At 41.1% G+C, this 26,353-nt stretch overlaps 1 protein-coding gene across 1 annotated transcript; it reads left to right on the top strand.

Moving 5' to 3' along the window:
• Nucleotides 1-7,012: 7,012 nt before the first annotated feature.
• Nucleotides 7,013-8,610, top strand: LOC147879776 (stress enhanced protein 2, chloroplastic-like). Its single transcript, XM_087371899.1, has 2 exons — nt 7,013-7,537; nt 7,837-8,610. Exons 1-2 carry the CDS (start codon nt 7,013-7,015, stop codon nt 8,083-8,085), a joined length of 774 nt encoding a protein of 257 aa, XP_087228025.1. The 3' UTR covers nt 8,086-8,610.
• Nucleotides 8,611-26,353: the final 17,743 nt, after the last annotated feature.

The raw sequence follows: 26,353 nt of genomic DNA, 5'->3' as shown, positions 1-26,353 counted from the left end.
TGAAGGTTGGATCCATGATTACAACTCTTCCTCAAGATGACCATCTTGGGCATCCATTGTGGATTAAAAAAGTGGCCGACTTCAAAGTCTATGCAAGGGCAAGTGACTTCCATTACTGTGCAAGGGTTTAGGACTATGCATAATAATCCATTGAAAGGAAAAGGACAATAAAGGCACCAAAAATTAGCAAATGATTGAGTGTTTGCGATCTTAAAGAAGTAGACATACTTGTTTATGATTTTAGCTAGGAAGTGATGGACACCTAAGGAAGAAGACAATAACATCCTCTTCGAGAAGGTTCCATCCTATGCCACACATCTTGCTATATCCTCCTCTCACATGGTTGCAAATGGAAGGAGAAGTAGGTCTTCATATGGACAAAGGAAATGCTCTTGTTGATAGTGCTAAGGAGGATGGATCATCCACTTTTGAATCATCATTGAATCATGAAAATGACCTTGAACATGATGAAACTATAGCTATTGATATAGACAAGGATGCACTTGCAAAATGATAGAGTGCATGTAAATTTTTAATTGTGTAGTTATATCAAAGTTCATCCTTTTTGAAATATCATTGTAATGAAAAATTTCCCATCTTTTCAATTCCTTTGATGATGTTAGCAAACCATAAGGACTATGTATTGTGTTTTTTAGAATTACATAAATGTCAACAACTTCCAAAATTGTTATGAAAAATGCTCATAAATTTAGGCCTCTTTTGCATGCTTTTTTAACATAATGATACTATGCAATAGTGTTTTTAATTATGATAATAAAATCACAAATTTTTGCTTTTTAAAAAGGAATATTCCATTTAGTTCTTGTTTGTGTGCAAATTTACCCACTTATATGCAATAATGTTTGCTAATGTTGTCACACGTTTGGTTACACTTTGTACTTGAACATTATCTGACTCATTTGGCTGAATATTTGTGTGTATTACACCCCTAATTTAAGTGTTCCCTCTTTATACATACATGCACAAAGTGACTCATTTAAAGTTTTTTTTGTGAGAACTCAAGGCTTTCTTTATCCCATGCATAACAGTTGGTTGTAGCAGTAAGAAATCCTTTTCTCTAGTAGGTAGAAAGCCTACCATCTCTTATAATGATTATATCGATAAGATTTGACTGTAATTGCTTTTGCTTCCTATGTAGGCCTTTGGCTACCAAATCATGGCCTTATGCATTAGTTGTTTAATTCATTTGTCTATTTACTAAAGCTACCTGTAGATGGCTCTACTATTGTTTTCAGGCACATGAGGGCTAGTACACAAGTTGGGTATCTGCTATCAAATGTCAACCATGCCTAACCCACACCTATCTACACACATATCTACACCTATGTGTCAACCATGCCTAACCCACACCTATCTACACATGTGTCAATGCAATTGGAACTAGTCATCATTGTGTAATTAATCCTAAGTCCAACATTATTGCAAATGTCCATGAAAATGGAGTCCATATATGGGGAAATGAGAACTACAAGGTTCCAACCTAATATTGAGTTGTATGATTTTCTTCTACTTTGTCTTTTGGTTGTAAGTGTATGTGTGTGTGTATATACCACCTCTATATCACATGCATTCAAGGCCTATTTTTAAAATCACTTATGTATGAATATTTATGATTAAAAGATGCCCTTTTTCATTACAATTTTGTAAGCTTTTTTCAATTTTGTAAATAATACTCCTTTATAGATGTTTTTTTTTAATACATGATCTAAAAATATCTTTCTATCAAATGCATGTGATAGGCCTGTTGTTTCTACATGACCCTCCTAAGTATGAAGTGGAAAGGAAACGTATTGACCTAAGAATTTACCCCTCTAGAATCTAGTAAAGAATATATCTAGACCCTAGAACAAGAATGAGGAGAACTTGGGTCTAGTATTTGGAGCATACACAATTAAACCCAAATCCAAAAACCTAAAAGAAAGTGCATCTGAAGCCAAAACCAAGTTAGCTAGTATTAAGTATGCAAAACATCCTAGAACTGGTACAAAAATTCTCCAAGTGTGTGTGTCTGTGTGTGTGTATAAGAGTGTGTGTAAGTGTATGTGTGTGTGTATGTAAATATGTAAGGGTATACATAGATTTGTGTGTGTGTGTGTGTGTGTGTGTGTTCTGATCTTCTAAGTAACCCAAGGCCATCATCAACTAAAGAAGAACAAAATTACCTAAAGAAGAAAATTGATAGAGTTTGAAATGAGGTTCTTACTCAATAGAATGCAGAGAATAAGCTTCATTGCTAAGCATGGAGCAAGTCAACTTAATCATAGACCAAGAAGCCATTCTTCATTATGCACTCGTGGCATTATACACATGAAAGGTTTGGCACAAGTGAGAGCATTGCAACTCAAACTTGGGCCATGGGCCCTCTTCTTTTTCATTAGACGTGAAAATCATGGGGTTGTAGATGTTCAGTCCATCAGGACACTTTTGACCTACAAACTTGGAACCTTGCCATAGGACACATAGATACATCACCATCAAATTGCATAGAGGGAAGAGACGTGGGTCCCCAAGTCACGATCAAATGGCACGAGGCACCATTTGAGGGTGACCTGCATCTACATTCCCTTCCCTATCTCATTCCGCATTGCCTTGTACACACCTAAATCAGCCATAATATTATTGGTATCTTTAAACCAATTACAATGTGCACGTGTGTGTGTGTGAGCGCGCACACACAACCATCTTCTCTCTCTCTCTCTCTCTCTCTCTCTCTCTCTCTCTCTTCCTTGCTTTACAGTTAATTTTGTCGTTTCTATTTGACAATTAAAGTTGCCACCTTACTAGCTTTGTTGGGTTAGATTGAATTTTTTCTAATGCACTAATCAAGCAAAAGAAAAGGCAAACATTTATTGCTTTATGTTTTATTTTACATTGTTGGGACTTTGAGGTGGTGATTGTATATAGGAAATCATAGGATTTGATATGAGGACTCTAGAGGCTTAAGCGACTGGTCAACACATCATAGAACTTGGGGTTAAAAATTTTAGGAGGTTTGAGAAAGCAGGTTCATTGGTTTGCAGGTTTTCTATACAATGTTTGCAGGTTTTCTCTCAACACAGGATGGCCCCCATGATGGATTCTCCCGCCAAGGAAGAAAAGAGTACCACAAGTCTCCCGCGAAGGAGTCTCTATGCCATTTTTTCGTTACATATTCTTCCACTTGCGTCACGACTCTGAAGGTGACGACATTTGGCTTGGCCAAATGAAGGAAGCTTCGATGAATGAAGGAGGTTGACCTTATGTACAGTAACGAACCTTTTGTTTTGGTCAACAAAATGCACTCAACGCACGCGCGATCTCTAAAACGACAAAGCAGAACTGCAACAGGACCAAGGAGAGCACACAGACGACCTACACACTTCAACCAGCAAACCAGAGAGAGAGAGAGAGAGACAGACCACTGCCTTGTGGGAAAAAAGTCCGGTCTTTGTGTGTATACTATGTGGGTTCTGTCTGTGTGTTCGATGAGCTGTCCGTTTCTGTGCGTCTTGGTTGCTCTATTTATTCCATTGTCTTGTATGCGCCGTGTGTGCGTGTGCGTGTGCGTGTTGTGTGCTTGGTTGAAGATTCCGTTGTGCTTTTGCGTGAGTGCCTGAGCCCCGCGTTAGTTGGCTTGCGTTTTTCGCGTGGGTTTGTTGAGAAGGGTGGTGTGCATTGCGTGCGTTTTGCTTTCGTCTATTTTCGTGTGGGTGCCTTTGACTCTGATGCGTGTCTCGTTCTTTTTCGCTTCTGCCTAACATGTTACGTGCGTGTACGTATTCATCTTTTGTTGTGTGTCGTTGACGGTCCGTTGTGCTTGTATTGATTTGACTATGGAGTTCACGCTTCGCTAGGTCTAGCACACAAGGTGAAAATTCGCGTACCAAGGGCGAATTTCGGAGGTTGGCTCAGTACTTGAGGTGTAGGTGGAGCGCCACCGGTGCTCAATATGGCACCTCAATTTTGGAGGGTGCAATTTTGAGCACTAGCTACGCATTTCCTCTCCGGCCAATAGGGAGGTGGCACCTAGAGCTGACAGCGGGGTGAAGGCACCTTCCTCTGAAATGGATGGGCAAGCCAATAGGAAAAGGCCTGCAGTTGTCCACAGAGCTCTTTGCCTGTACGGGAGAGCTTCAATAACTGCAATGAAGAAATTTCTCCATTCTAGCGCGAACAAATTTGCTACTTCACTCCAGCTGTGCATTTATGCAGCGTGTGCACTAACTCTAAGTGAAGGCGCATTCATGTAAGAATTGAAATTAGGATTTTAGATTTTCATGAAATTTGACATTGATTATAGCACTTGATTTTCGCTTTCTATTTTCTTCCCCGGAATCTCTCTCTCTCTCTCTCTCAACTTTCCGCCCTCTTTTCCATGCTACGTATCCAATTCCTCATCTTTTTCGATCTCGGGAAGGCCTGGATTGTATCCCTTTCCAACTCATGTTTTCTTATCCTCATCTTTTTCCATCTCAGGCAGGCCTTATGAATGATTTTGATCATTCATCTTATTTTAAAGCTTGGAGAGTCAACGATCGTTGTCTCCATTAAGGGGATCCCAAATATTCTACCATCTTCGTATCCTTTTCTACTCATGTTTCTAGCTCGAATATGCGAATGAGGCACGGTTCCTCCTCTAGAAGATCTTACATCAATGGCTCCCAATGAGAGAGAAATTAGCCAAAAGGATTCAACTAGACTCAATATGCCCACTTTGTGGGAAGTCTATCGAAATTATTTTTTGGAATTGTACAATGTCGGGAGGGCTACGACTCCAGTTGGAGGCAGCAGTTTGACGGGCCGAGCTCATGTTGCGGCTCCACCTGGGATCACAATGGAAGATACCTCTGAGAGGGGATGCCTCCTCCGTTTCATCCACATGAGGATCAGAACTCGATTTCTTGCATTTCGCACAGATTGAGCAGACAAAAGTTTTTGAAAAAAGTGTTTCTTTAAACCACTTAGTTATGCTAATACAATCCCAAAAAACCATGGTCTCCTCTCTCTCTTAGATGATGGGTGTTTAGAATTCAAAGTCATAGCTCTATTTCGAGACTCCAAAGATATTTCTTTTTTAAAACAAATACATGGGGCTGGATGGTTCACGCACATAAAAATGTGCAGATGACTATTGTTAAGGGCTTAGAGTTGTTATTAATGTAGATAAGGTTTAAGGAGTAACATTCTCATTACATATGTCTCTAGAGGAGCCTAAATGAGAGAATAAGATCTAAGTGCTCATGGAATCGGATACGTAGCATGGATAAGAGGGCGAAAAGTTGAGAGAGAGAGAGAGAGAGAGAGATTCCAAGGAAGAAAATAGAAAGTGAAAATCAATTGCCGTAATCAATGTCGAATTTCATGAAAATCTAAAATCCTAATTTCACTTCTTACATGAACACGCCTTCACTTAGAGTCAGTGCACACGCTGCATAAATGCGCAGCTAGAGTGAAGTAACAGATTTGTTCATGCTAGAATGGAGAAATTACTTCATTATAGTTAATGAAGCTCTCCCGTACAGGCAGAGACCTTTGTGGACGATTGCATGCCTTTTTCTATTGGCTTACCCATCCATTTCAGAGCATTGAAGGTGCCTTCACCCCCCTATCAGCTCTAGGTGCCACCTCCCTATTGGCTGGAGAGGAAATGCGCAACTGGTGCTCAAAATCTTACCCTCCAAAATTGAGGTGCCATATTGAGCACCGGTGGCATCCCCTCTCAGAGATATCTGCCATTGTGATCCCAGGTGGAGCGACAACATGAGCCCGGCCCATCAAACTGCTGCCTCCAATTGGAGCCGTAACCCTCACGACATTGTCTTATTCCAAAAAATTATTTCGATAGACTTCCCAATTTCAAAAAATAATTTCGATAGACACTGTACAATTCCAAAAAATAAATTTGATTTAATGTCAATTTATTTATTTTTTAATTAACAAAAAGGATAATATATAAATGGGCACTCATGCCCTAAGCTCTATTGTAGTTCCAACAAAATATCAATTCGAATAATTTAAAGAGGAGTGAGACACCTTAAAAGGAATGGGAGAAGGTGAACATTAGGGGAGCACCTGGAGCTAGGTGGTGGTGTGGCCAACTTGAGGCCATAGGTAGTGGTGATGGTTGAGGGGGTTGAGGCCTCATGAAAGGCCTATCATATGGATGTAAGGTGGGGTATATAGAAGCAACTCCTCGCCTTAGAGTAGCACTTTTGCATGCACTCAAGGAAGTTGCATGGAGCATTATATTCAGTGTTCCCATGGGTGCCACTTTGTTATTTGGGATGAAGTCCTAGAAAACTAGGGTGCTTTTAATCTTGCTGTGAATATCTCAAAGCTTGCACTTGCACAATGATGTTCTTTGAAGTGGTTGTAGATGTGTGTGGGGGTCATGAGAGTGTGAATATCTCAAAGCTTGCACTTGCACAATGATGTTCTTTGAAGTGGTTGTAGATGTGTGTGGGGGTCATGAGAGCAGGATGTTTAGCTTCCATGTGCATGTGGGAGCATATGTGGTAGAGGCTCTTGAGACACCAGAGCTGCTATAGCATGTGATTGTCCTTGCTCTAGTCCACTCAATCAAAAGTGACCTGATGACTTAGGAAGACAGATATTGTTATCGACCTGGAAGGGTGATATTGATGCAGATGTTACATTTTGCAAGAATATGCCTGGTGGTGGAAACAAATGACGTAAGAAAAGTCCTTGATATTGTTGGAGATGTTTTATTTTACAAGAATAAGCCTGGCAACCAAAAAAAAACAGACGAGTCAAGAAAATGCGTGGCAAGAAACAAATGAGGGAAGGAAAGGGCAATGGGTGCAAGGAAGGCTGGAACTAGGCACTGTGAGGGGCAACAGGAAGCGGAGGGCGTGGCTGGGGAGGTCCTTGGAAGGGAAGAATGTGGGGAGTGTGAGTATGGGGTGAGAGAGGAAGTGGTGGGGGTACCTTTTCTTCTTGCCCTCGTGGCTCCCCCTCCATCCCTCCTCTGAGAATCTGGTGAAGAGTTTGAATGTGGGACAAAGAATCAGAAGACGTGTCCTCCCAAAATGCTGGGTTGTCGTCTTCCATCGTTTTGCTGCTGCTTGCATTCTTGCTCGTCTCCGCCATAGCTCGTTTTCTTCTTCTTCTCCCCATGGCTCGCTTCCTCCACCTCCAATCTCGCCTCTCCCGCCTCCATCACCCCCTCCTCCCTCCCCTCCTCCCCCTCCCCCATCGCCCCTCCTTTTTCCACCTCCGTGCCCTCCACCATGACCCCTCCCTCCAGCTCGCCTCCACCGCCGATCCTCCTCCCTCTTCGACCCCCACTGATCTGCCCGATCGCGGCACCTTTTCCTCCACTTTAGGCGTAAATCAGCCCAAGGTTTACGTGCCTCCCAGAATCTGCACTTTGCGGGCGTTCGGCCAGAACCCAGACGGGATCGTCACTAGCGACCCTCATAAGTCGATGTCGGCTTTTTTCAAGTTGTTGGCCGCAAACATTGAATTGTCTGCGAAGATCCGGGACTGGGAGATCTTGTCTGGTCGGCTCGCAATGGTTAGTAGCTTTTGTTTCTTGCCGTGACGTTCGAGCTCCTGGGTCTTATGAATTTTGCGTGATTGGGACTGCGGCTAGATTTCCGTTGTTCAGATGCAATAGAGGTCATAGCGTTAGCAGTATTGTTTTTAGGCGATTGCTTGAATACGTTGATCGATTTCTTTTATGTGGGCGTTAGGCGGTTGCCTGTAGATGCTGATCGACTTTTGCTTTTAGGCGGGAATATGTTGATGGATTTCTCTTATGTGATGCAGATGGTATTTTGTAGATGTTGATCGATTTCTTTTCATGTGGTGCAGATGGTATTTGCATCAGCGTTAGCGTTAGAGGCAGTAACGGGCAACAGTGTGTTCCAGAAGCTGGATCTGCACAGGCTACTTCAAGTTGCTGGGCTTTGTGTGATGTCGAGCGTGTTTGCCGCAGGATTTGCAGTGGCATGGCGTGCAAAAAGCCGGGTAGCCTATACAGTAACAAAGGGCTATGAGAATTTAGTGAACGCTCTCATAGACAACGTTGTGGACGGTCTCTTCTTCGATGATGAGTCTTAAGATGATGTCTAGGGACAGAAGCAGAAGACTTCATATACTTAGCTGGAGAATTGTACAGTACTAACTCAAATATAACTTCTCATTTTTTAGCTGAGAAGACAGAACTCGATTTCTTGCATTTCGCACAGATTGAGCAGACAGAAGTCTGTGAAAAAAGCGTTTCTTTACGCTTTGGGAAACCACTTAGTTATGCTAATACAATCCCAAAAAACAATAGTCTTCTCTCTTAGATGATGGGTGTTTAGAATTCAAAGTCATAGCTCTATTTCGAGACTCCGAAGCTATTTCCTTTTTAAAACAGGGCTGGCGCGGTTCGTGCACATAAAAATGTGCAGATGACTTTTTTAAGGGCTTAGAGTTGTTATTAATGTAGATAAGGTTTAAAGGGTAACATTCTCATTACGTATGTCTCTAGAGGAGCCTGAATGAGAGAATAAGATAATAAGATCTAAGTGCTCATGTAAAGATTCTATTTTTCACCTTAATTTCAGCAAGGTTGGCGTTATTTCTCCCACAATCTAATGGAATTCCCTCTTGTCGCACACTCTCCCACTTTTTGACAACATGTTATCAAAGTCTCTTGTCCTTTCATCTTATACAACTCTCTTGAGGTCTCTTGTGATCATCTAGAGTAGGTTATACTATTTGTTTTGCATTAAAAAGCTCACTCAATGGAATTTTTGAGCTCGAGCTATATCTACAAAGCTCTTAATTTCTTAGTAGTTCTTAGGTTCCATCAGATCGTCTTCAAACCTTGGTAATGTTAAAAGGGTGCTCATAAGAGGAGAAAGATTTATCCTCATTTAGCCACTGACATTCCTCTTCATTTTCTTGAGGAAAGTCCTCACATAGAGTCATTTAGATATTATTTTTTGGCTACTTTTTGTTCAAGTGCTTTTGTGAGCACATTTGAAGTACTTGTAAGACCTTTCAATGGTCTTGAAAGCCTTTATAAGATATATTTCATTCAAATGTTTACATATGTGCATCTACTTTAATGTTTAATGCAACCTCAATTGGCACATCTAATTGTTTTTTTGTTTTTGTTTTTTTTTTAAATTTAAAAGCCAAGTTTATTAAAGGGGGGTAGTCCATCCGATCAAAAAAGAGGAAGACCATGTAATACAAAATTTGGTCCTAATGGGGGCTACTCGTGTTGGACTTGCGTTGCATAGTAGCTAAAAGCCTACCTTGATTGAGTGCAACTATAGAAGGGCGTCGTTGACTATTGGGTCCTTAGCTACGATGATCTGGTTGAAATTTACCACTATCGTAATGACTCATGCGGTGATGCCAGAGGCTCTCTGTTCTTTTAGATGCATGGATCTAAACATTGCTTGGTTCTTGGTCTCCCATAATGCTAGGATGGCCTTTGCTCTGATTAAGTGCCAACTTGACGCCATGGTGGACAAGAGCTTGACTATGTCATCGAGAAGGGCGGTCCTCCATTTGTTTGAGATTTTAAAGCGGGCCATCAGCGTCGAGCTCTTAATTGCTTTCTCCAGTTTTTACCAGACTTCTCGGGTGATTGGGTAGCTCCAGAAGAGGTGTCTTATGGTCTTTGGTTCAGCGCCACAAAGGCCGCACATCAGGTTCACTGGCAGACATTTCGCCAGTTTCCCTCTCATCGAAAGCCACCAAACCAATTCATCACTTTCCACAGTACTAGGCAGCACTTCCAAATGGATATGAACCGCTTCTTCCACCACGCCGGCCCAAATTTGAGGCAAATTTGAGGTTCCACCTTCTGTTAAGGTCTGGGGCTCTGGGGTCCATCTATATGAGGTGCTTATGAACCATCCTAGTTGTTGGCTTCCTCAAAGGGGTCTTGCCAAGTACCCATTGGTCGGCCCTCCAATCTGATGACGATGCTGTGTTAGTAGGCCAATTGTTGGGAATCCGGTCCAGAATTGCCTGTAGCATGTTTGCTTCTTCGTCTGAGAGAGCAAGTGCTTCACGGATCTGAGCCGCAGTTTTCCAGTCAGCTTTCCTTGGGTCCCAGATGTCCTAGATTCTAATGCCTTTTTTGTAGAGGCTACGTGCTCGTCGAAGGTCATGGAATGGCTCGCCTTCACGGGGGAGGGTTGCAGACCACTAGATGCTTTCTTTTAAGCTTGCGTCCCCACGGAGTCCTGACCTTCCCTTCCACGTCATAGCCTCTATTCCAATCTTCCATGCCATGACTAGCCCTTGGGCAATTTCTGAGTTTTTTATGTGGATAGGGAAGGAGGAACGATGCGATCATACCATTCTAGATTTGGCCAACTTCCAATACCCCTGGTGTTGGTGTTGACTATGAAGCATTTCACCATAACAATCCAAGGCGCATTAACTTCAAAAAGATTAGGTAGCCACTTACAAAGCATTGCAACGTTCTTGAGGTGGCAATCCGGAAGGTTGAGGCGCCCTACGGTTTGGGGGCTTTCAGGGGTTCCCACAGGATATAGTGCATCGTTCTCTTGCCTCGTTCTTCTGCCTAGATGAAGCTGCGAAACAGTTTCTCAACTTCCAGCCAATGTGATTTGGTGAAGTGCCAGATTGATGCCGCATAGGTGGTTGATAATGCCAACACGTGGTGCACAACAAGAATCCTTGCATTCCAACTCAGTGCCAGACCGCTCCAGGGACGAAGCTTGGCTTTTAGTTTATCCATGAACCATTTGAATCTCTGTCTTCTGTTTATGTCGACCCCCAGTCGGGCTCCCAAGTAGCAGACTACCTTACCTTTGGGGATTAGCTCTACCCCTAGTGCAATCACCCACGTCGGCGAGGGGGCATGTGACGTCCTGAGGAGGAAGGTCTTCGACCAGTTGTATTTGGACCCCGATGCTGCACAAAACGTTTCCAGGATCCGCATTAGAGTCTCCATGCTCCGCTCGTCTTCTTGAATCAATGCCATTGTATCATTAGCGAACAGCTGGCAGCCGAGGAGGTCCCCCGTCGGAAGCGTGAGGCCTTTAATCGACGCGTTCGCCAAGGTTGCTTGCAAGGGGAACCGGCGCTAGAGCAAAGAGAAGGGGAGCAAGGGGGCAGCCTTGCCTTACCGACCTTCTGAGGTCAAAGCAGCCTATTGCTCCACCGTTGATGCACAACACTGCTGAAGCATTCTCGAATAGGGAGGAAACTTTGCGGATACAATCGGGGCCGAAGCCTAGTTTTTGAAGGACCTTCACGAGGAAGTCCCAACGAACTCTATCGTAAGCCTTTTCCAGGTCGATGCCGAAGAGAAGTAGCTTCTGGTCCGAGGCTCTAGCATAGTCGATGGAAGTAGCCACATTCAGGATGTTAGAGAAGATTTCTCTGCCTCTAACAAAGCCTGTTTGCTGATTGTCTACGGCTGTCCTCAGGTTGTCCGTAATGCGGATTGCCAGTGCTTTAGCAATAATCTTGTAGGATGTGTTTAGCATAGTAATTGGTCTCCAATCACCCACCTTGAGTCTAGTCTATTTTTTTGGGAAGAGCTTTACCAAGCCCTATCGTCAAACCATCTCGGCCTAGAGACTTTTCATTTGTCATCTGACTTAGCGCCTCCTCCAACTCATCCACATTAAAGGGACTTCCAATTCAGCCACGCTGGTACTCGCTGACTTGGGGCACCATCTCTGTAGTTGTCGCCTCCATGTTCGTCTCCCCTTGGGCATCTTGCACTGCTGGCTCGCCCACGACTACACCCAGCTCCTTGAGGAATACTTCTGCCAAGTGCCATAATTATGAAACCTCTTTTCCATTGGTTTTGGAATTTGCAATATTGTCATTTTTGTCAATTAAGAAAACAAGGAAGAGATACATAACACTTTGGAGAAAGTTTATGCCTGTGATTTCAAGATCTACAATGGTGTGGATGCATCCAAGACAAGCAAGTGAGAATGTGGATTAAAGATCCAATGCCTCGAATCATTCCTCTTATGCATGCGGAGTCCATATCCTGACCAGACTACAACATAGCATAAGGGGGACTTCCAAGAGTTTGCGTCTCATGCTAGAGGAGAAAGAAATCCATAGGTCCTCTCATCACCAAGTGCACTCCAAAATCTACGAATGTCCTTCAAAAGGTGGAAGTCTTTTGATTACTATGCTGAAATACTTGCAACTGCCTAATTGGAGGTCACCTTATTACGGATCGGATATCTTTTCGAAGATCTTCTCAAAAAAGGATATTCCACTAATATTATTGAAAGAAAGGCTTGCATGGCACACTTCCACTTGCAAGCTAATCTAACTGTCGGCTACGAGAAAGAGATGGAACATGAGAGGATTGGAGATGATGACATGGCAGATATTGATGGCTCCTAGGATAAGGTGATGCATTGATGATTACAGAAGATGACATGGATGATCTTCCTGGCTCACAAGATTATGCAAAGAAATCACGAACATGTATCCTGGTATGACCCTTTACTTTTGTTTTACAAGCATTACATTTAACTATAACCTATCGATCTCACGAGCTTTTGTATTTTTTACAAACGGCAAAGGGGAAGGAAGAAGAAATGAGTTCCTATGGATCTGAAGTTAGAAAGGCCACAATATTTCCTTCAAGTTTAATTGATATGGTGATTGCTGGAAAAAATGAAAGTGAAATATTTAAGACGATAAAAGGATCACCGAAAGACTTTCCTAACATAAAGAGTCAACTACTTCACTTATATGGGAACTCAGAGCATATGATGATGGCATGGCTCATGTTGAAGAATTCTGAAGATTTGTCTAAGCTATACAAGAAATAGGAAGCAACTTTGATGTTTAAGTTGTGATTGGACAGTTGTGATTGGACAGTGACCTCAATATCTATCATTTGGTGCAGAAGAGTTTCAAATCCTAACATATCAAGGGAAAGAGGTTAATGATAAAGTTATAATAGTCATCCTCAGGTTTGATACAAAATTTATCTTGGCTTAGTATTTATATATTGATTAAATCTAATGAGCTAATGTTTGGTTATTTTTTGATGCAATATAATGATATCTTGATTTCCTACAAATTTTGGAAAGTGTGTATATGTCATAGATTCCCTTCTTTGTACATGGCTCAATAATAATAAAAAGTCAATAGAAGATATCTGCACCTGGCTACAAACTCTCAATATGGACAACAGCCTTACAACCAAACACTTATTCCACTTTTCTCTGATTACCTTCCTCCTCTCCTCAAGCTTACTCCTTCCATCTTGCCTGCAACCTTATAGCCAAACACTTCTTCCACTTTGCTCTCATTACCTTCCTCCTCTCCTCAAGCTTACTCCTTCCATCTTGCCCGCAGCCTTACAGCCAAACACTTCTTCCACTTTGCTCTCATTACCTTCCTCCTCTCCTCAAGCTTACTCCTTCCATCTTGCCCGCAACCTTACTCTGGAACTTGAGTGTACTCCCATTATCGTTCTTGCACTCATCTCATAGCCTTACTCTCAAACTCTTCTTCCATCTCGCCTTACTCCCTCACTATCTCTTATTCTTGTGGTCCATATTCTCATAGCTTAAAGCTTCATGGATCTTTTTGAAGTCATCAATTCCGTGGAGGAAGCCATTAGCACCAACAAAGATTGGATCACCGAGAACGAGGCGAACAGAGAGCAAAGAAAGCGACAACGAGCTCTGTTAACCCATGATAAAAAGGAGGAGTTTGCTGCTCAAAAGTGCCTAGAGAAGGAGGAGAGAGGGAAAATAAGTAGGTCTACCAGCGAAATAGATAGATTACTTTCATATCAAAGAGAGCTATCAGACTAACTAAGTGAGGTTACTTTGCGTGTGGTTCGTTATGGGAGATTTCCACCCCAGAAAGCACAAGCCATACGGAATCAAGAAAGTGCTATACAGGAGAAAATTTATAATTCCTTAGTTCTATTATGTAGTTTTAACTACATCGACCATGATGAGATGGTCTTAGCTCTTGAATGGGTTGAATCTAGGATATCAATTGCAAATATTAATGCCTTCCAGTGAGAGGCTTATTGTAACTTTTGGTGTTTGTTAACACGATTATAAATATTGTAAATATTACGAAAGTTTACAACTGTTGAATCTTATCTGTTGGTGTAACTTATCTGTGTCACGTTAAATTTTATAATTTTGAATTCATTTCCTTGAAAAATCTCTAAAAAATTGCTTGTTTTTATGTTTTCATCTGTGCTTTGAAAAGTGGGTTTTTTCTTAAATTTTATCCAAAAACTAGTCCAAAAGTATATGTAAAATTGAATTTGTACATTGACAAGTCCAAAATTAATGAATAAGTGTTAAAAGTAACCTGCATTAAGAATTCTCCTGGCTGTGCTTGCTGAAGCAAAATGACAAAAACATGGATGATACATTTCTAGGATTCTCCTAGTTTCCGTGGGATGGACCACCCCGACGAAGCACCTTATCTTTTCCAATTTATAAATAATGTCATCAACAATAGTATAGGGGCAAGCCTTCCTTACCAATCTCTACTTTTGTTGTGGAGTTAACCCTTGAGGAAACATGCCTTCCACATAGTGCTGAATATCTTGCAGCTCTGGCCATCCAGTGTCTACCAAAGAAACCACCCCCTCATCTTGTACTGCAATGGCTTGAGTAGCTAACTCATATGCCCTTTGATTTTCTTTTCTATTTATGTGAACAAACTTGCAAAAATCAAACTGACTACACATTTTGATTAAGCTCTCGCAAATGAGGACTTCTTATCTTGTAATGCCCTTGCATTTGCTTTATAATAAGCTAAGAATCTCCTCTTACTTCCAATTCGTTAACTTGACTTTAAAGAAACCCTCCAAACAGGAAGTAAAGCATTATACTTAGCTACGTTATTAGTTGTGCTACCTAGAAGCTCTTGCCTTTTGCCCATACCTCTTGACCTTTAGAATTCATCAAGACAATCCCCCAGGATCCTTGTTGGTGTGAAGGACTAAAAGCCCCATCAAAATACAAAACAAAAGCTGTTGCTGGTGTCTCCCTTTCACCCTTAATATTCTCCTTACATTTCTTTTCTTCTCCTAGATCCTCCTGTCTTGTGAGCAAATCTGCGATAGTAGACCTAGTGGAATTCTCATGAGTGACAAAAGAGAAAGAGAGCTCCTAAAGATTTGACAACCATTTGGCAAATCCCCCTGCAAGATTAGGCTTGCAAACTAGATATGCTAATACAGAATGAGAGGTAAGGAAGAAAGAGGCTAAAGGCAATAAATAGGAGCAAAACTTTCTGATAAAAACACCAAAGAGAGAGCTTATTGCTCCATTTCTTCATACCTTGTTTCCACCACTGTAAGTTGTCGGCTAGCATAATAGATGATTGCATTCTACTTGTGCCTCCTTGAGAGTGCTCTCAACAAAAGTGGAACGGAAGATGGGGAGAGAGAGGGAGAGCCAAAAGAGAGCCACACAAGTTTTGGTGGGGGCAGAACACCCTAATCTTCTATGTCATCCATATATATATGTGTTTGAGTATTCTACATAGCCGGGGTTAAGTCAAAGTGGCCTTCAAACCCCACAACTTCCCACTGTGGCTCTGATACCAATATGCCTTTACAACACTATACTTGCAAAGGTGAACACATAACCAAAAGTGGATCTCTTGCTATCCACATGCCCTGCATAGTCAGAATATGTATACCCATGTACACACATCTCTTCTCTGCCAAAGAAGATGCACATCTCTTTGTTACCCTTCATGTACCTCATGATGCACTTAACTACCTCCCAATGCCTCTTTCCTAGATTAGCCATATGCTGGCTAACAACTCCCACTGCAAATGCAATATCCGGTCTAGTAGCTATCATAGTATACATAAGACTCCCAACCGATGATGCATAAGGAACCTTGGCCATCATGGCCCTCTCCTCATCTAATTTGGGACTATCTGCCTAACTCAATTTCACCTATGGAGGAAATGGAGTACTTACTCCCTTTCCCCTCTCCATATTGAAATGCTGCAATACTTTTGTAACATACTCCTTCTCTGAAAGCCAAAGGAGTTTCCTACTCTGGTCATGTGTGATGCGCATACCAAGAATATGACCTGCAGGTCTTAAATCCTTCATGTCAAAGGCCTCATGCAACTTGGCCTTCAATGCATCTAGCTCATAAGTGTTCTTGCTAGCCAATAGCATATCATCCACATAAAATGCCAAGATTATCAGGCTATAATCCTTGGCCCTTTTAGTGTAGAGGCAGTGATCAACCTCACCTCTTCTGAAATGAAAGCATCAAACTTCTGATACCATTCTCTAGGCACTTGCTTAAGTCCATAGAAACTCTTTTCAGCTTGCAAACCAAATGCTCTTTTTCCTTTTCTTTAAAGCCTTTGGGTTGTACAATGTAAATTTTCTCATGCAAATCCCCATGCAAGAAAGCTATCTTGACATCCATCTGCATAAGCTCCAAATCCTCTACTGCCACAAGTCCAAGTACATAGCTAAGTGTGGTCATCTTCACAATCGGAGAGAAAATCTCATTAAATTCCACACCCTTCTCTTTCTTGAACCCTTTATCAACCAAATGAGCCTTGTACTTAGGCACATCATCACTTGTGACCATCTTGTAGACCCATTTACATGGTCAATGCTTTCTTTCCATGTGGCAAAGAAACCAAGTCCCAAGTCTTATTCTTCATGATTCAATTCATCTTTGATTGCATAGCATACTCCCACTTGCACTGATGCTCACACATCATAGCCTCCATGTAGTAAGAAGGCTCCCCACAAACAATAAGCATCACATAGTCTACCCCTGGAACAAATCTCTCAGGCGGTCTAAACACTCTAGATGATCTTCTCAAGGGCATGTTAGCTTACTGTACTGCTTGCATATCAGCCACATTTGGCCCATCATTTCCACCAATAGATGATCCATCATCTGCCCTTGATTGTGTACCTATGGGAGTAGTTGGTGGCACCATTTTTGAATGTCAAAATGAGGAGATTCACATCCTGAAAAGTGATTCTCCTCATTTTAACATCCCTCATGCGTGTCTTATGCATCTTCTTTGAAGACCACATCATGGCTTCATGTGATGTTCTTTGCTTTTGGATCCCAGATTCGATAACCCATCTCTCCACTTTCACCATAACCTAGAAAGATGCATTTCCTAGACCTAGGATCTAGCTTCTTCTAAAGCTCTTTTGGCACATATGCATATGCCTCACATAAAATATACGCAAATGAGAGTAAGAGGGCTTCTTTCCACTCCATTCCTTATCGGGAATACCACCATCCAAACTCTTACTAGGTGATCTATTGATCACATGCACTGCAGTCTTCGTTGCCTCAGCCCAAAAACCAACAGAAAGACTTGCATTGGAAAGCATACATTGCAACTTTTCTTGAATGGCGTGGTTCATCTTTTTGGGCCACATGATTTTTCTCTGGAGTAGGAGGGGATGTGTGCTCCCTGTTGACTCCTCATGTATCACAAAAATGCTAAAAGTCATGAGAGAGATACTCTCCACCATTCTCAATCCCTAGGCATTTAAGCATTCTAACTGACTGATTTTCAACCAAATCCAGATGCCATGGTGAGTGAGAGACCGAGATAAGATCTAATAACCATGCCAAAATCGAGTGAATGACATGTTATTGAAGCATTTAATTATAACATACTCATGCAAATTACACCATCTGAGAATTTAACCAACTATTTTGATTGTGGATTGACCATGATTGATTAAATTGTACAAATAGAACATGCAAACTCTGGCAATTTGTTACATTTATTTTAAAGATACATGTCATAGTAATTCTTAAATCAATGTGTACAATAAAAGGACATTACAAATTTGGCAATCAAAATTGCAATCATATGGGTCAAGCTCAAAAAAGATGTAGCTTATGTTCAACATGTCTTCATTTCCTCAATGGGTTACATTGCCACATCCTCATTTACATTAAAACTATGCATTTTTGTCAAAATTGCTCCCATGGTAGGTCTCTCCTTTGGGTCAGCCCTACATAGATAGTTTCCACAATCAACCAAGAGCTTGACTACATTGTCTCCCTTCATCGAGTTGTCACTGAGAGCTTTTGCAACATCTATGAGAAAGCTCGCAATTTTCCTAAACAACCAACCAATGGCAAAACAATCTAACTCTGGTGCCCATGTACCCCTGGGATTTGCCCATGTAGTTGTACTAGCATATCATTTCTGCGCTAACCATGAAAATGCCTCTGGAGGAGCATAAGCTAGGTCTTGAGGATATCTACTTTTGGTCTAGTAGAGGCTTCTTCCCCAATCAATAATCCCAACTCGGATAGACTTGTCATCCCCCGTGAAGTCCAGCATATAGTTGGTTGGTTACAGATCGGTGTGCACATATCTTTGTTTGTGAATTGCTCTCAAGCCACTGGCAATAGCAGCAGCAGCAATGGACAATCCATGGTGATAGAATAACCTTGCTCGCAACCTAGTGAGTGGTGAGTCTTGGACAGTCAAAAGCGAGGTTCTTCTTTGGGATGTGTGGTCTTAACCCATCTCACATATGTCCTGCAACATTGTAAAAGACACATCATCATATCGTGCATACTTCCACCATTGAAAAATGGAGTGACGACCCAAAGCTCTTGGGTGTGAGTGCCCAATACTCGATAGACAGCTCTATGGACCATTGTCATTGCTAGCTCATTCTTTAGTGCTAGATGAGCATGGGCATCATCTCTATTACTCTTCTTGCCACCAGCATAGCACGATGTTGGCCTAAGACATGGGACACCCACCACAACCTGTATCCTGAATACCTTACTTTCTCCTCCCTTTCCCACCGGTTTGTGCAAGGTTAGTGCTTGCAATGGAAAGTGTATTGTATGGGAGCACATGTTGGCAAATGCAGTACATAGTTCTATATGTGCTCTCCCTTCAATTTCGGCTAGATTGGCATTGCTTGTAGCCCACTAGCCATTTTTGTCATATGGACTAGGGCACTGGCTGTTGCCTCTCCAACATATCCTTTCTCCGCATTTTTTCTATGATATGAAATCTACGACACCTTCCATTCAGATGTCCAGAGTGCAAGCTTCTCCTCTCCATTGACAAGCAAGGCTAGATTGCTCACCTTTGCATATAACTCCCATTGTCCTATGGGATCTCCCAACACTCGAGGGACGAATTGATCAACTATCATTTTAACTTTCAATCGTGCCATTCGACCACGATTGGGCTAGTTCATGTACATAAGGTCAAATATTCGGGATACCATTTAAACGCATAAAAATGTTGAGCTTGCATGGGCACAGATTTATTTATCAGTCAATCCTATCAAGTGTTCAATCATTATCTTACAGACAAGAATTAGAACATCAATCTTCAACTACACTTTTGTTGCCATCAAGGATGGGTGTGTAGTGATCTAGTGCATGCAACAATCATTTTGTAAGCACTCAAACTTAGCACCGTATGGTATGAGTGCATTATCAAGCGGTGTCTTTTAGAACCCTTAAAAAAACCACACGGTATTGCTCTACGAGACCATGCAGGGTCCCTCATACCGATTGGTATGGTTATATACCACACGGTGTTTGGAAGCTCATACCATCCACTAAGAGGACAAACCGTGCGGTAGGCTCCCAGTCAACAAGACAGCCGGTGTAAAGAACCACGTTTTTTGGCTTTTAGGGTGTTAGGTCACGTTTTTTAATCAAAAAGTACATATTTTAATATTAGAAAACGTATTTTTAGAAGCCTAGCCCATGGCACACCTGAAACCAACTCAGAGACTCAAATACAGAGCCATAATAAAGGATTAAATTCTCCACAACTTTCAAGATGCTCATACTTTTGCTCTTCTATCTTTAGTTCCATCTCAAGAAGTTAGCGACAATGATATTGATGCTTTGAGCATGCAAAGGAATGGGTTATTTGGGGCCACTTTGGAAGTCAAAAACTCAATGGTAGTAAATCATAGCATTTCTCGAGTGGGAGTTCTAGTTTGAGAAATCATGCTCCAAATGAGGTCTTGAAGGTGATTATCGTAACCATCATCATGAGGGGAGCAGCAATAGGTAGAATGAAGGTAATGGATCAAATGATGGCTAAGACCAAAGGTGCAAAAGGCGTTGGGATGATGGAGGTGTACATAATCTATGATGGCCAAAGAATTGAAAGAGAAGTATATCATTCACAACCAACTCAAGATGAGGCATCATACAATGATAGCATGGCAAAGGCAGAAGTGTTGAAGGACATGTGCCCAGCGTGCTGACTACTATGGGACCAAACCCATGCATCCCAAACATTTGACCTTGGACATTCTAACTGAGGGCTCAAACTTCCAACATCCAAAAAAGGGCTCTGACCTCCAACCCTTGAACAATTGACTTTTAACTTTCAACATTTTGACCGTAGTTCCAAAAAGTTCGAGCAGTCCAACTAGTAGAGTTAATGATTTTAACTATGTCAACTTGGTCCAATCCAAGATCTAATGATATGTGCTGCAAAACATGATTTATTCTATCCAGTGATGCAAGGATGAGTGATCAATGCTCAAATTTCTCTTCTTCAAATTTTGTGGTGATGCATACATATTTTCTCTTTGTGTGGTGGATGCACAGGACTTCTCTTCCTTTCGATTTTGTGGATAATTCATGGATTCTTTTGCCCCTCCCTCATGATATTTCTATCACTGGACTTCTATCTATTGGTCCGTCCATTTTCCGTTGGTCTATCATTAATCATCCATAATCATCAATCCATTGTTTTCTCCCATCCATCAAATCCATTTCTTCTTTTAATGAGCAATCAATGCTCCAGTACCGCCTCCTCCTTATTGTGTGCAGTGCTGCACAGACTTCATTTTTTCCATTAATGTGCAACGATGCACATGTATCCCCCTCTTCCTTCAATGTGTGGCTGACATGTATCCTTTTTATCTAATTTGTGTGGATGGCTCATTCAAGTAGCAATCTCTGTTCTTTCTCTCCCTCTCTCAATTCGTTTTGATTCCCAGAAGAAATCTGCTGCTGCTCCTCGTCGGGTGAAGCTATTTGATGTTTTTTTTAACCCTATTATCTATGAAATTCGAAATCTATCTTGGTGGTTATCTGCTGCGAAATGAAGATCCAGGCTACACTTCTACCAACAGTGATTCGTTTTTAGGGTTTCAAAGCTGAATACAGATTCGTTTTAGGTTTTTTGGTCCGGTTTCAAAAGCTGCCGCCATTCTATCTTGAGATATTTCTGATCAATGGACTCTCCATCGTTCAGTACGTGAGGGATGCTCTCTTAGTGCATTGATGTATTCATAGCAACTCATCCCATGCTTCGATACATGGATTAGTATAAATGTGATCTTGATACATTTAATACATAGCATAGGAAACTACTATTTATACTCGGGCTACATAATTTTCACAAGAACTTGCATGGTATATGTCCATGCAAGATGTACATTATCATTGACGTGAGCAATGATGTTAGACTGAGCTCTTGGATCTCGTTCTAAGACTAATAGCAGTGCTTTTTCCAATGATGGTCCTTCTGAGGAATCACCCTTGTTTCCCCAATTATTATCATTGTTGTGGGAGTTATCTTGATTCGTATCGCTCCTCCACTCTAGTTTCACCTATATATTCCACATCCTTATGCTTGTTACCACACAACCATGGTGATCAAGTACCCCAAGTTCTTGAACCTCTCTTTTGATGATGTTGATGATCATATTTTGTTGTTTGAGAGTGCTTGGTGGGTCAATGTTCTAACAATGCTATAGACATGAAGAACTAAAGATTGCAATGTTCCTTCCCACTCTTCAAAAAAAGGCAATGGCATGGGTGACCTAGTATGGTGACACCCATTTCAACACTTTCACTTCCATTTGTTTTTGGTATCACAAAGAGAAGCCCCTAGTACACATTCTCACCAAGCTCGGTTGCATGGATCAAAAGGACAAGACGTTCATGAATACGTGACCAAGATTTGCTCACTTAGTGAGACAATTACCACAAGCCAATCTGCTTGATGTGGAAGTATTGACCTCCTATTCTATCCACACTCCTAATAAAGAGCTGAAACACGCAGTGGATTTTGCAAATATTACACTAGAGTAGATTGTCGAGTGTGCATGATAGGTGGAGCAATTGTTGGTCTATAGAGCAAGTAGTTATAAAGGTGAAGCCCAACAGGATGAACTCAATGCTCATCGAACAAGTCAGCATCCTCTGACTCCAATGATAGTGGTCACTCAGTAATTTGCTGATGGCACAGACTCAACCCTTAGGAACATAGTTGAGGATCTTTTAGGAGTCCTTGAGTGCTTAAATGTCTTCTATAGAGCCTCAGTTTTAGTGATTAATCATTCTAAAATTGGATATACCACTCTCTAGAAAATCTCAAGCCCTACTTACTCAAATTGCATGCCACAACATACCCAAAGGCATTGTTTTTAGATTGCTAGGCATCGCTAAGTGATTTGAATTCTCTAGAAAGATAGATGGGAGTGGTTCCTTGATAGATTTAGGGGAAATTTTGAAAGGTGGAGAGGATTACAAGTGAACTTGGCTAGAAGAAGGTTGGCCCTCAATTTTTTTATCTACCCGTAGCCATATTCTATCTCTCTTATTGGTGCCCTTCAAATGTTGCTCTTGAAAAGTTCACCAAGATTTGCATATCTTTTTTCTAGGGGGGAAGAGTAACACAGGAAATATTTTCAAAGTCAGGTGGGATTTTTATACTAGACCCAAAGAGAAAGGAGGGCTTGGAGTTGTGGACATTCAATCCATTGCTTACAAACTATTAGTAAGCTAGATTATAACCTATTCTCAATCCAATCCTCAGATCAACTAGGATCAACTTCTCCTTAGGAATTTTGCTCATGTCGGGCCCATTAGGGCGCCCATCTGGAAGAATTACCCTATGCTATTTAATCTATGCAACTTTGAGCCCTATTCAATGAAAGGGAGTTCTCTTTGGAGCTCCATTTGGAAATCCTTTGAGGCCAACAAGACCAACATTCTCTATTTTAGCAAAGGGACTTCATGACTCTTAAGTCAATATGGGTCTTTGTAGAGCAAGAATTGCAAGAGACACCCCGAGAAGAACAGCAATTTAAGCGGCGTACCAAAGAAAGCAGAGCACTAGCCAGATTAGCATGTGCTCAAAAAGGCAAATAAATTTAGATTGAAGCCACCAATTATGCTCTTATGACTACCATCATGGCTACAGAAGAGCCATGCCTATGTACTTGAGCTCCACTGATGTGTTCAAGATGCCTTGTTGTAATTTTCATCCTAATCAAAGGAGTGGAATCCATTCCACAATAGCAACTTCACAATTATGTGTGTACACACGGGAAAAAAAAAATGCACCACTAGCTGCAACTCAATTTTTCCACATGATTAAATATCAAATTTACCTTAGTAACTCTAGTGTCATTTTGGTGCTCAAACTGGCACCTTTAATTTGGAGGGTGGAAATTTGAGCATTGGATAGCGACTTCACAATTATATGTGTACACATGGGAGAAAAAAATGCACCACTAGCTGTGACTCAATTTTTTCACATGGTAGAATATCAAATTTACGATAGTGACTCCAATGTCACTTTGGTACTAAAACTGGCACCTTTAATTTGGAGGGTGGAAATTTGAGCACTGGCCCACCATTTTTCCTCTAGCCAATCACAAGCTGCCATTTGGCTAATAATGGTAGTGTTTCCAATGCTCCTCTAGAAATCTAGTGCTTTGATTCACCTTTCCACTGCTCTAGATCCTTATTGAGACACCTCCGATCTCTCTCCCCTTCTCTCCTACAGGGCGGCTCTGAACAAATATGGAGAGGGGAGAGGAGAAGAGTGGAGAGGAGAGAGGGCACAACTAGAGAGCACACCACAAATGACTAAATTTACAATATATTTAGTTGCAAATAATGAATATATACAAACCCCTTTAGGATTAGGGTTAGGGTTCCAACCCTTGTGCCTTTTAGCACTCTATGTGTTAGTGTTATGCACATATGTTGAGATGAATCCTCAACACCTTCCCTCAAGATCAACAGCATGAAGTAGGCCTTCCCTTAAGATGATGATTATGGGGAATGGAAGAAGGACTGAACATTACATTCCATCACACCCCTTTAATGGGAATGTCCTTCCTCTGAGTCAAACCAAGAGCTTATTATGGTTTCTCAAAAAACTTTTTCCAAGTGGTTTGGCAAACATGTCTGCAACATTATCTTTGTTGTCACAATATTGCAATGTTATGTTACCAAGTAACACTGTTTCTCTGATGAAGCTCTCTCTAACATCAATGTGCTTATCCTAGAACTTTATACTAGATTCTTCATTAATTCTTGAGCCGATTGATTATCATAGTATTTTGTTGTTAGATTTGTGACTCATCAAAGTAATTCATTTTCGACAATAGTGTTTGAAGCCATATAGCCTCACATACACTTGTTGTGAGTGCCCTATATTCTACTTCAGTTGAAGACAAAGAAATTGTTCGCTACATGTTTGACAACCATGACCTTGACCAAGGAAAAATGCATATCCTTGTGTGGATCTTCTAGTCTCATGGTCTCCTGCATAGTCACTGTCATAGTATCCATGAAACCTTGGATGACTTCCTCTATATTCTATATTCTATTCCAAATTTTCTTCTACCTCTGATGTATCTCAAGACTCTCTTGGTTGCATTCCAATGAGTTTGTTTTGGATTTGCCATAAACTGTACAAGTGAACTTACTACATAACAAATATCTACCCTCGTGATAGTCAAATATATAAGACATCCGATGAGCTACCAATAGTACTTGTCATTGACTTTAGGCTTTTTTGGATCTTTTGTAATTTTCAAACTCTAGTCCATGGGAGTGGCTGCAATCTTGGAATCTACCACATGAAACTTCTTTAAGAGACTATTGACATATTTTTGATCGCTCATGAAGGTGTTGTCTGAGTCTCTCCAGAACTCAATTGCAAGACAATAGTGCATAAGTACAAGATCTTTCATGTTGAACCATGCAGATAAGTCTTGTTTCATCTTGCTAATGAATCTATCATTGCTTCCTATCACAATCAAATCATCTACATACAAAAGTGCAATAGTAATGTCTTCCCCTTGAACTTTGTAGTACAGAGTATGATTTGCATTAGAGTTCATGTATCCTAGATTAACAAAATCTTGTCGATTCTTTTATACCAAATTTTGGGTGCTTGCTTTAAGCTGTAGAGGTTTTCTTGAGATGGAAAACCTTATGCTCTTTCCAACATAACCTATTGGTTACTGCATGTAGACTTCCTCTACAAAGTAACCATTGAGAAAAGCATTTTTGACATGTAGCTGATACACATTCCATCTGTTGAGTGTCGCTAGTGATATCAAAAATATTATGGAATCCATCTTTGCTACTGGAGCATAGGTATAATCATAATCTTGACCCTATTGTTGTGCAAAACCTTTTGCAACTAGTCTAGCTTTGGATCTTTCAATGCTTCCATCTAGATTGTACTTCACTGAGTAAGCCCATTTGTTTGGAAGTGGGAGTGGGAGTGGGAGTGGGAGTGGGAGAGGCAGAGGTGGGCATGGGAATGGGAGTGGGAGAGGGAGTGGGAGTGGTTCACCCCTAATTTTTTCCTTGCAACCATGTTGCTCTAAAATGGAGGAGATTTGAAAATGTTAATGTTGAAGGATCCGATAAAAAGAGATGACTACTATCATGTAAGAGCACTCAGCCCAAGAAAGCTTATAGGTCATGTAGCTTAATCCATCTCAAAATATGTGCTTCACAATTTCATGGTCAGCTGACAGAATAAGCAGTTCAGAACATGCCTTGCCAATTTTCCCCATGACACTATTGTCTTTGTCAATGATTTTCCTAAAAATTTTTCATTTCAAGAACAAGATGAGATACAAGGTGCTCACTAGTATAACAGGTAGATAACAATTCTTGTGCATACTGACCCCTAATTCCTAAACCCTAAACCCTAACTCCCAAACCCTAAACCCTAAACCCCAATCACCAAACCCTAACCCTAATCCCAAACCCCCAAACCCTAAACCCTAAACTCTATGATTGATTTAAGTAATATCGTTCGTTCAAGTAATAGTTTTCATTAGGATTGATAAGGGGAGTGGAAGTGGAAGTAGGAATGTGGGAATGGGAGTGGGAGGAGAAAGTGGGAGAAAGGGAGGGTGGGAGTGTATTGAGTCATAATAACTGACTTGAAAGAGAAAACAATACTATTTTGTCCTATCTTTATTCCTAGGACTTATTTCTAAAATATGGTCTATACTATAAACGTATTAAGTCCCCAGTGTAGTATTAGCACTGTGATTCTATGATTTAGTGCTAAATTCACTTCATATAGAGTCTG

The sequence above is a fragment of the Dipteris shenzhenensis genome, chromosome 33 (assembly GCF_047967505.1).
Source record: "Dipteris shenzhenensis isolate YYH24624 ecotype China chromosome 33, Dip_SZ_1.0, whole genome shotgun sequence".
NCBI lineage: Eukaryota > Viridiplantae > Streptophyta > Polypodiopsida > Gleicheniales > Dipteridaceae > Dipteris > Dipteris shenzhenensis.
Note: the sequence above shows the minus strand (reverse complement) of the source record. Positions and strands in the feature narration are given on the sequence as shown.

Excerpts from the sequence above, each read along its gene's own strand:
- LOC147879776 (XM_087371899.1), top strand. The coding sequence starts at position 7,013 with ATGTGGGACAAAGAATCAGAAGACGTGTCCTCCCAAAATGCTGGGTTG. Across the intron at positions 7,538-7,836 it reads TGTCTGGTCGGCTCGCAATG|ATGGTATTTGCATCAGCGTT; the intron begins GTTAGTAGCTTT and ends CATGTGGTGCAG.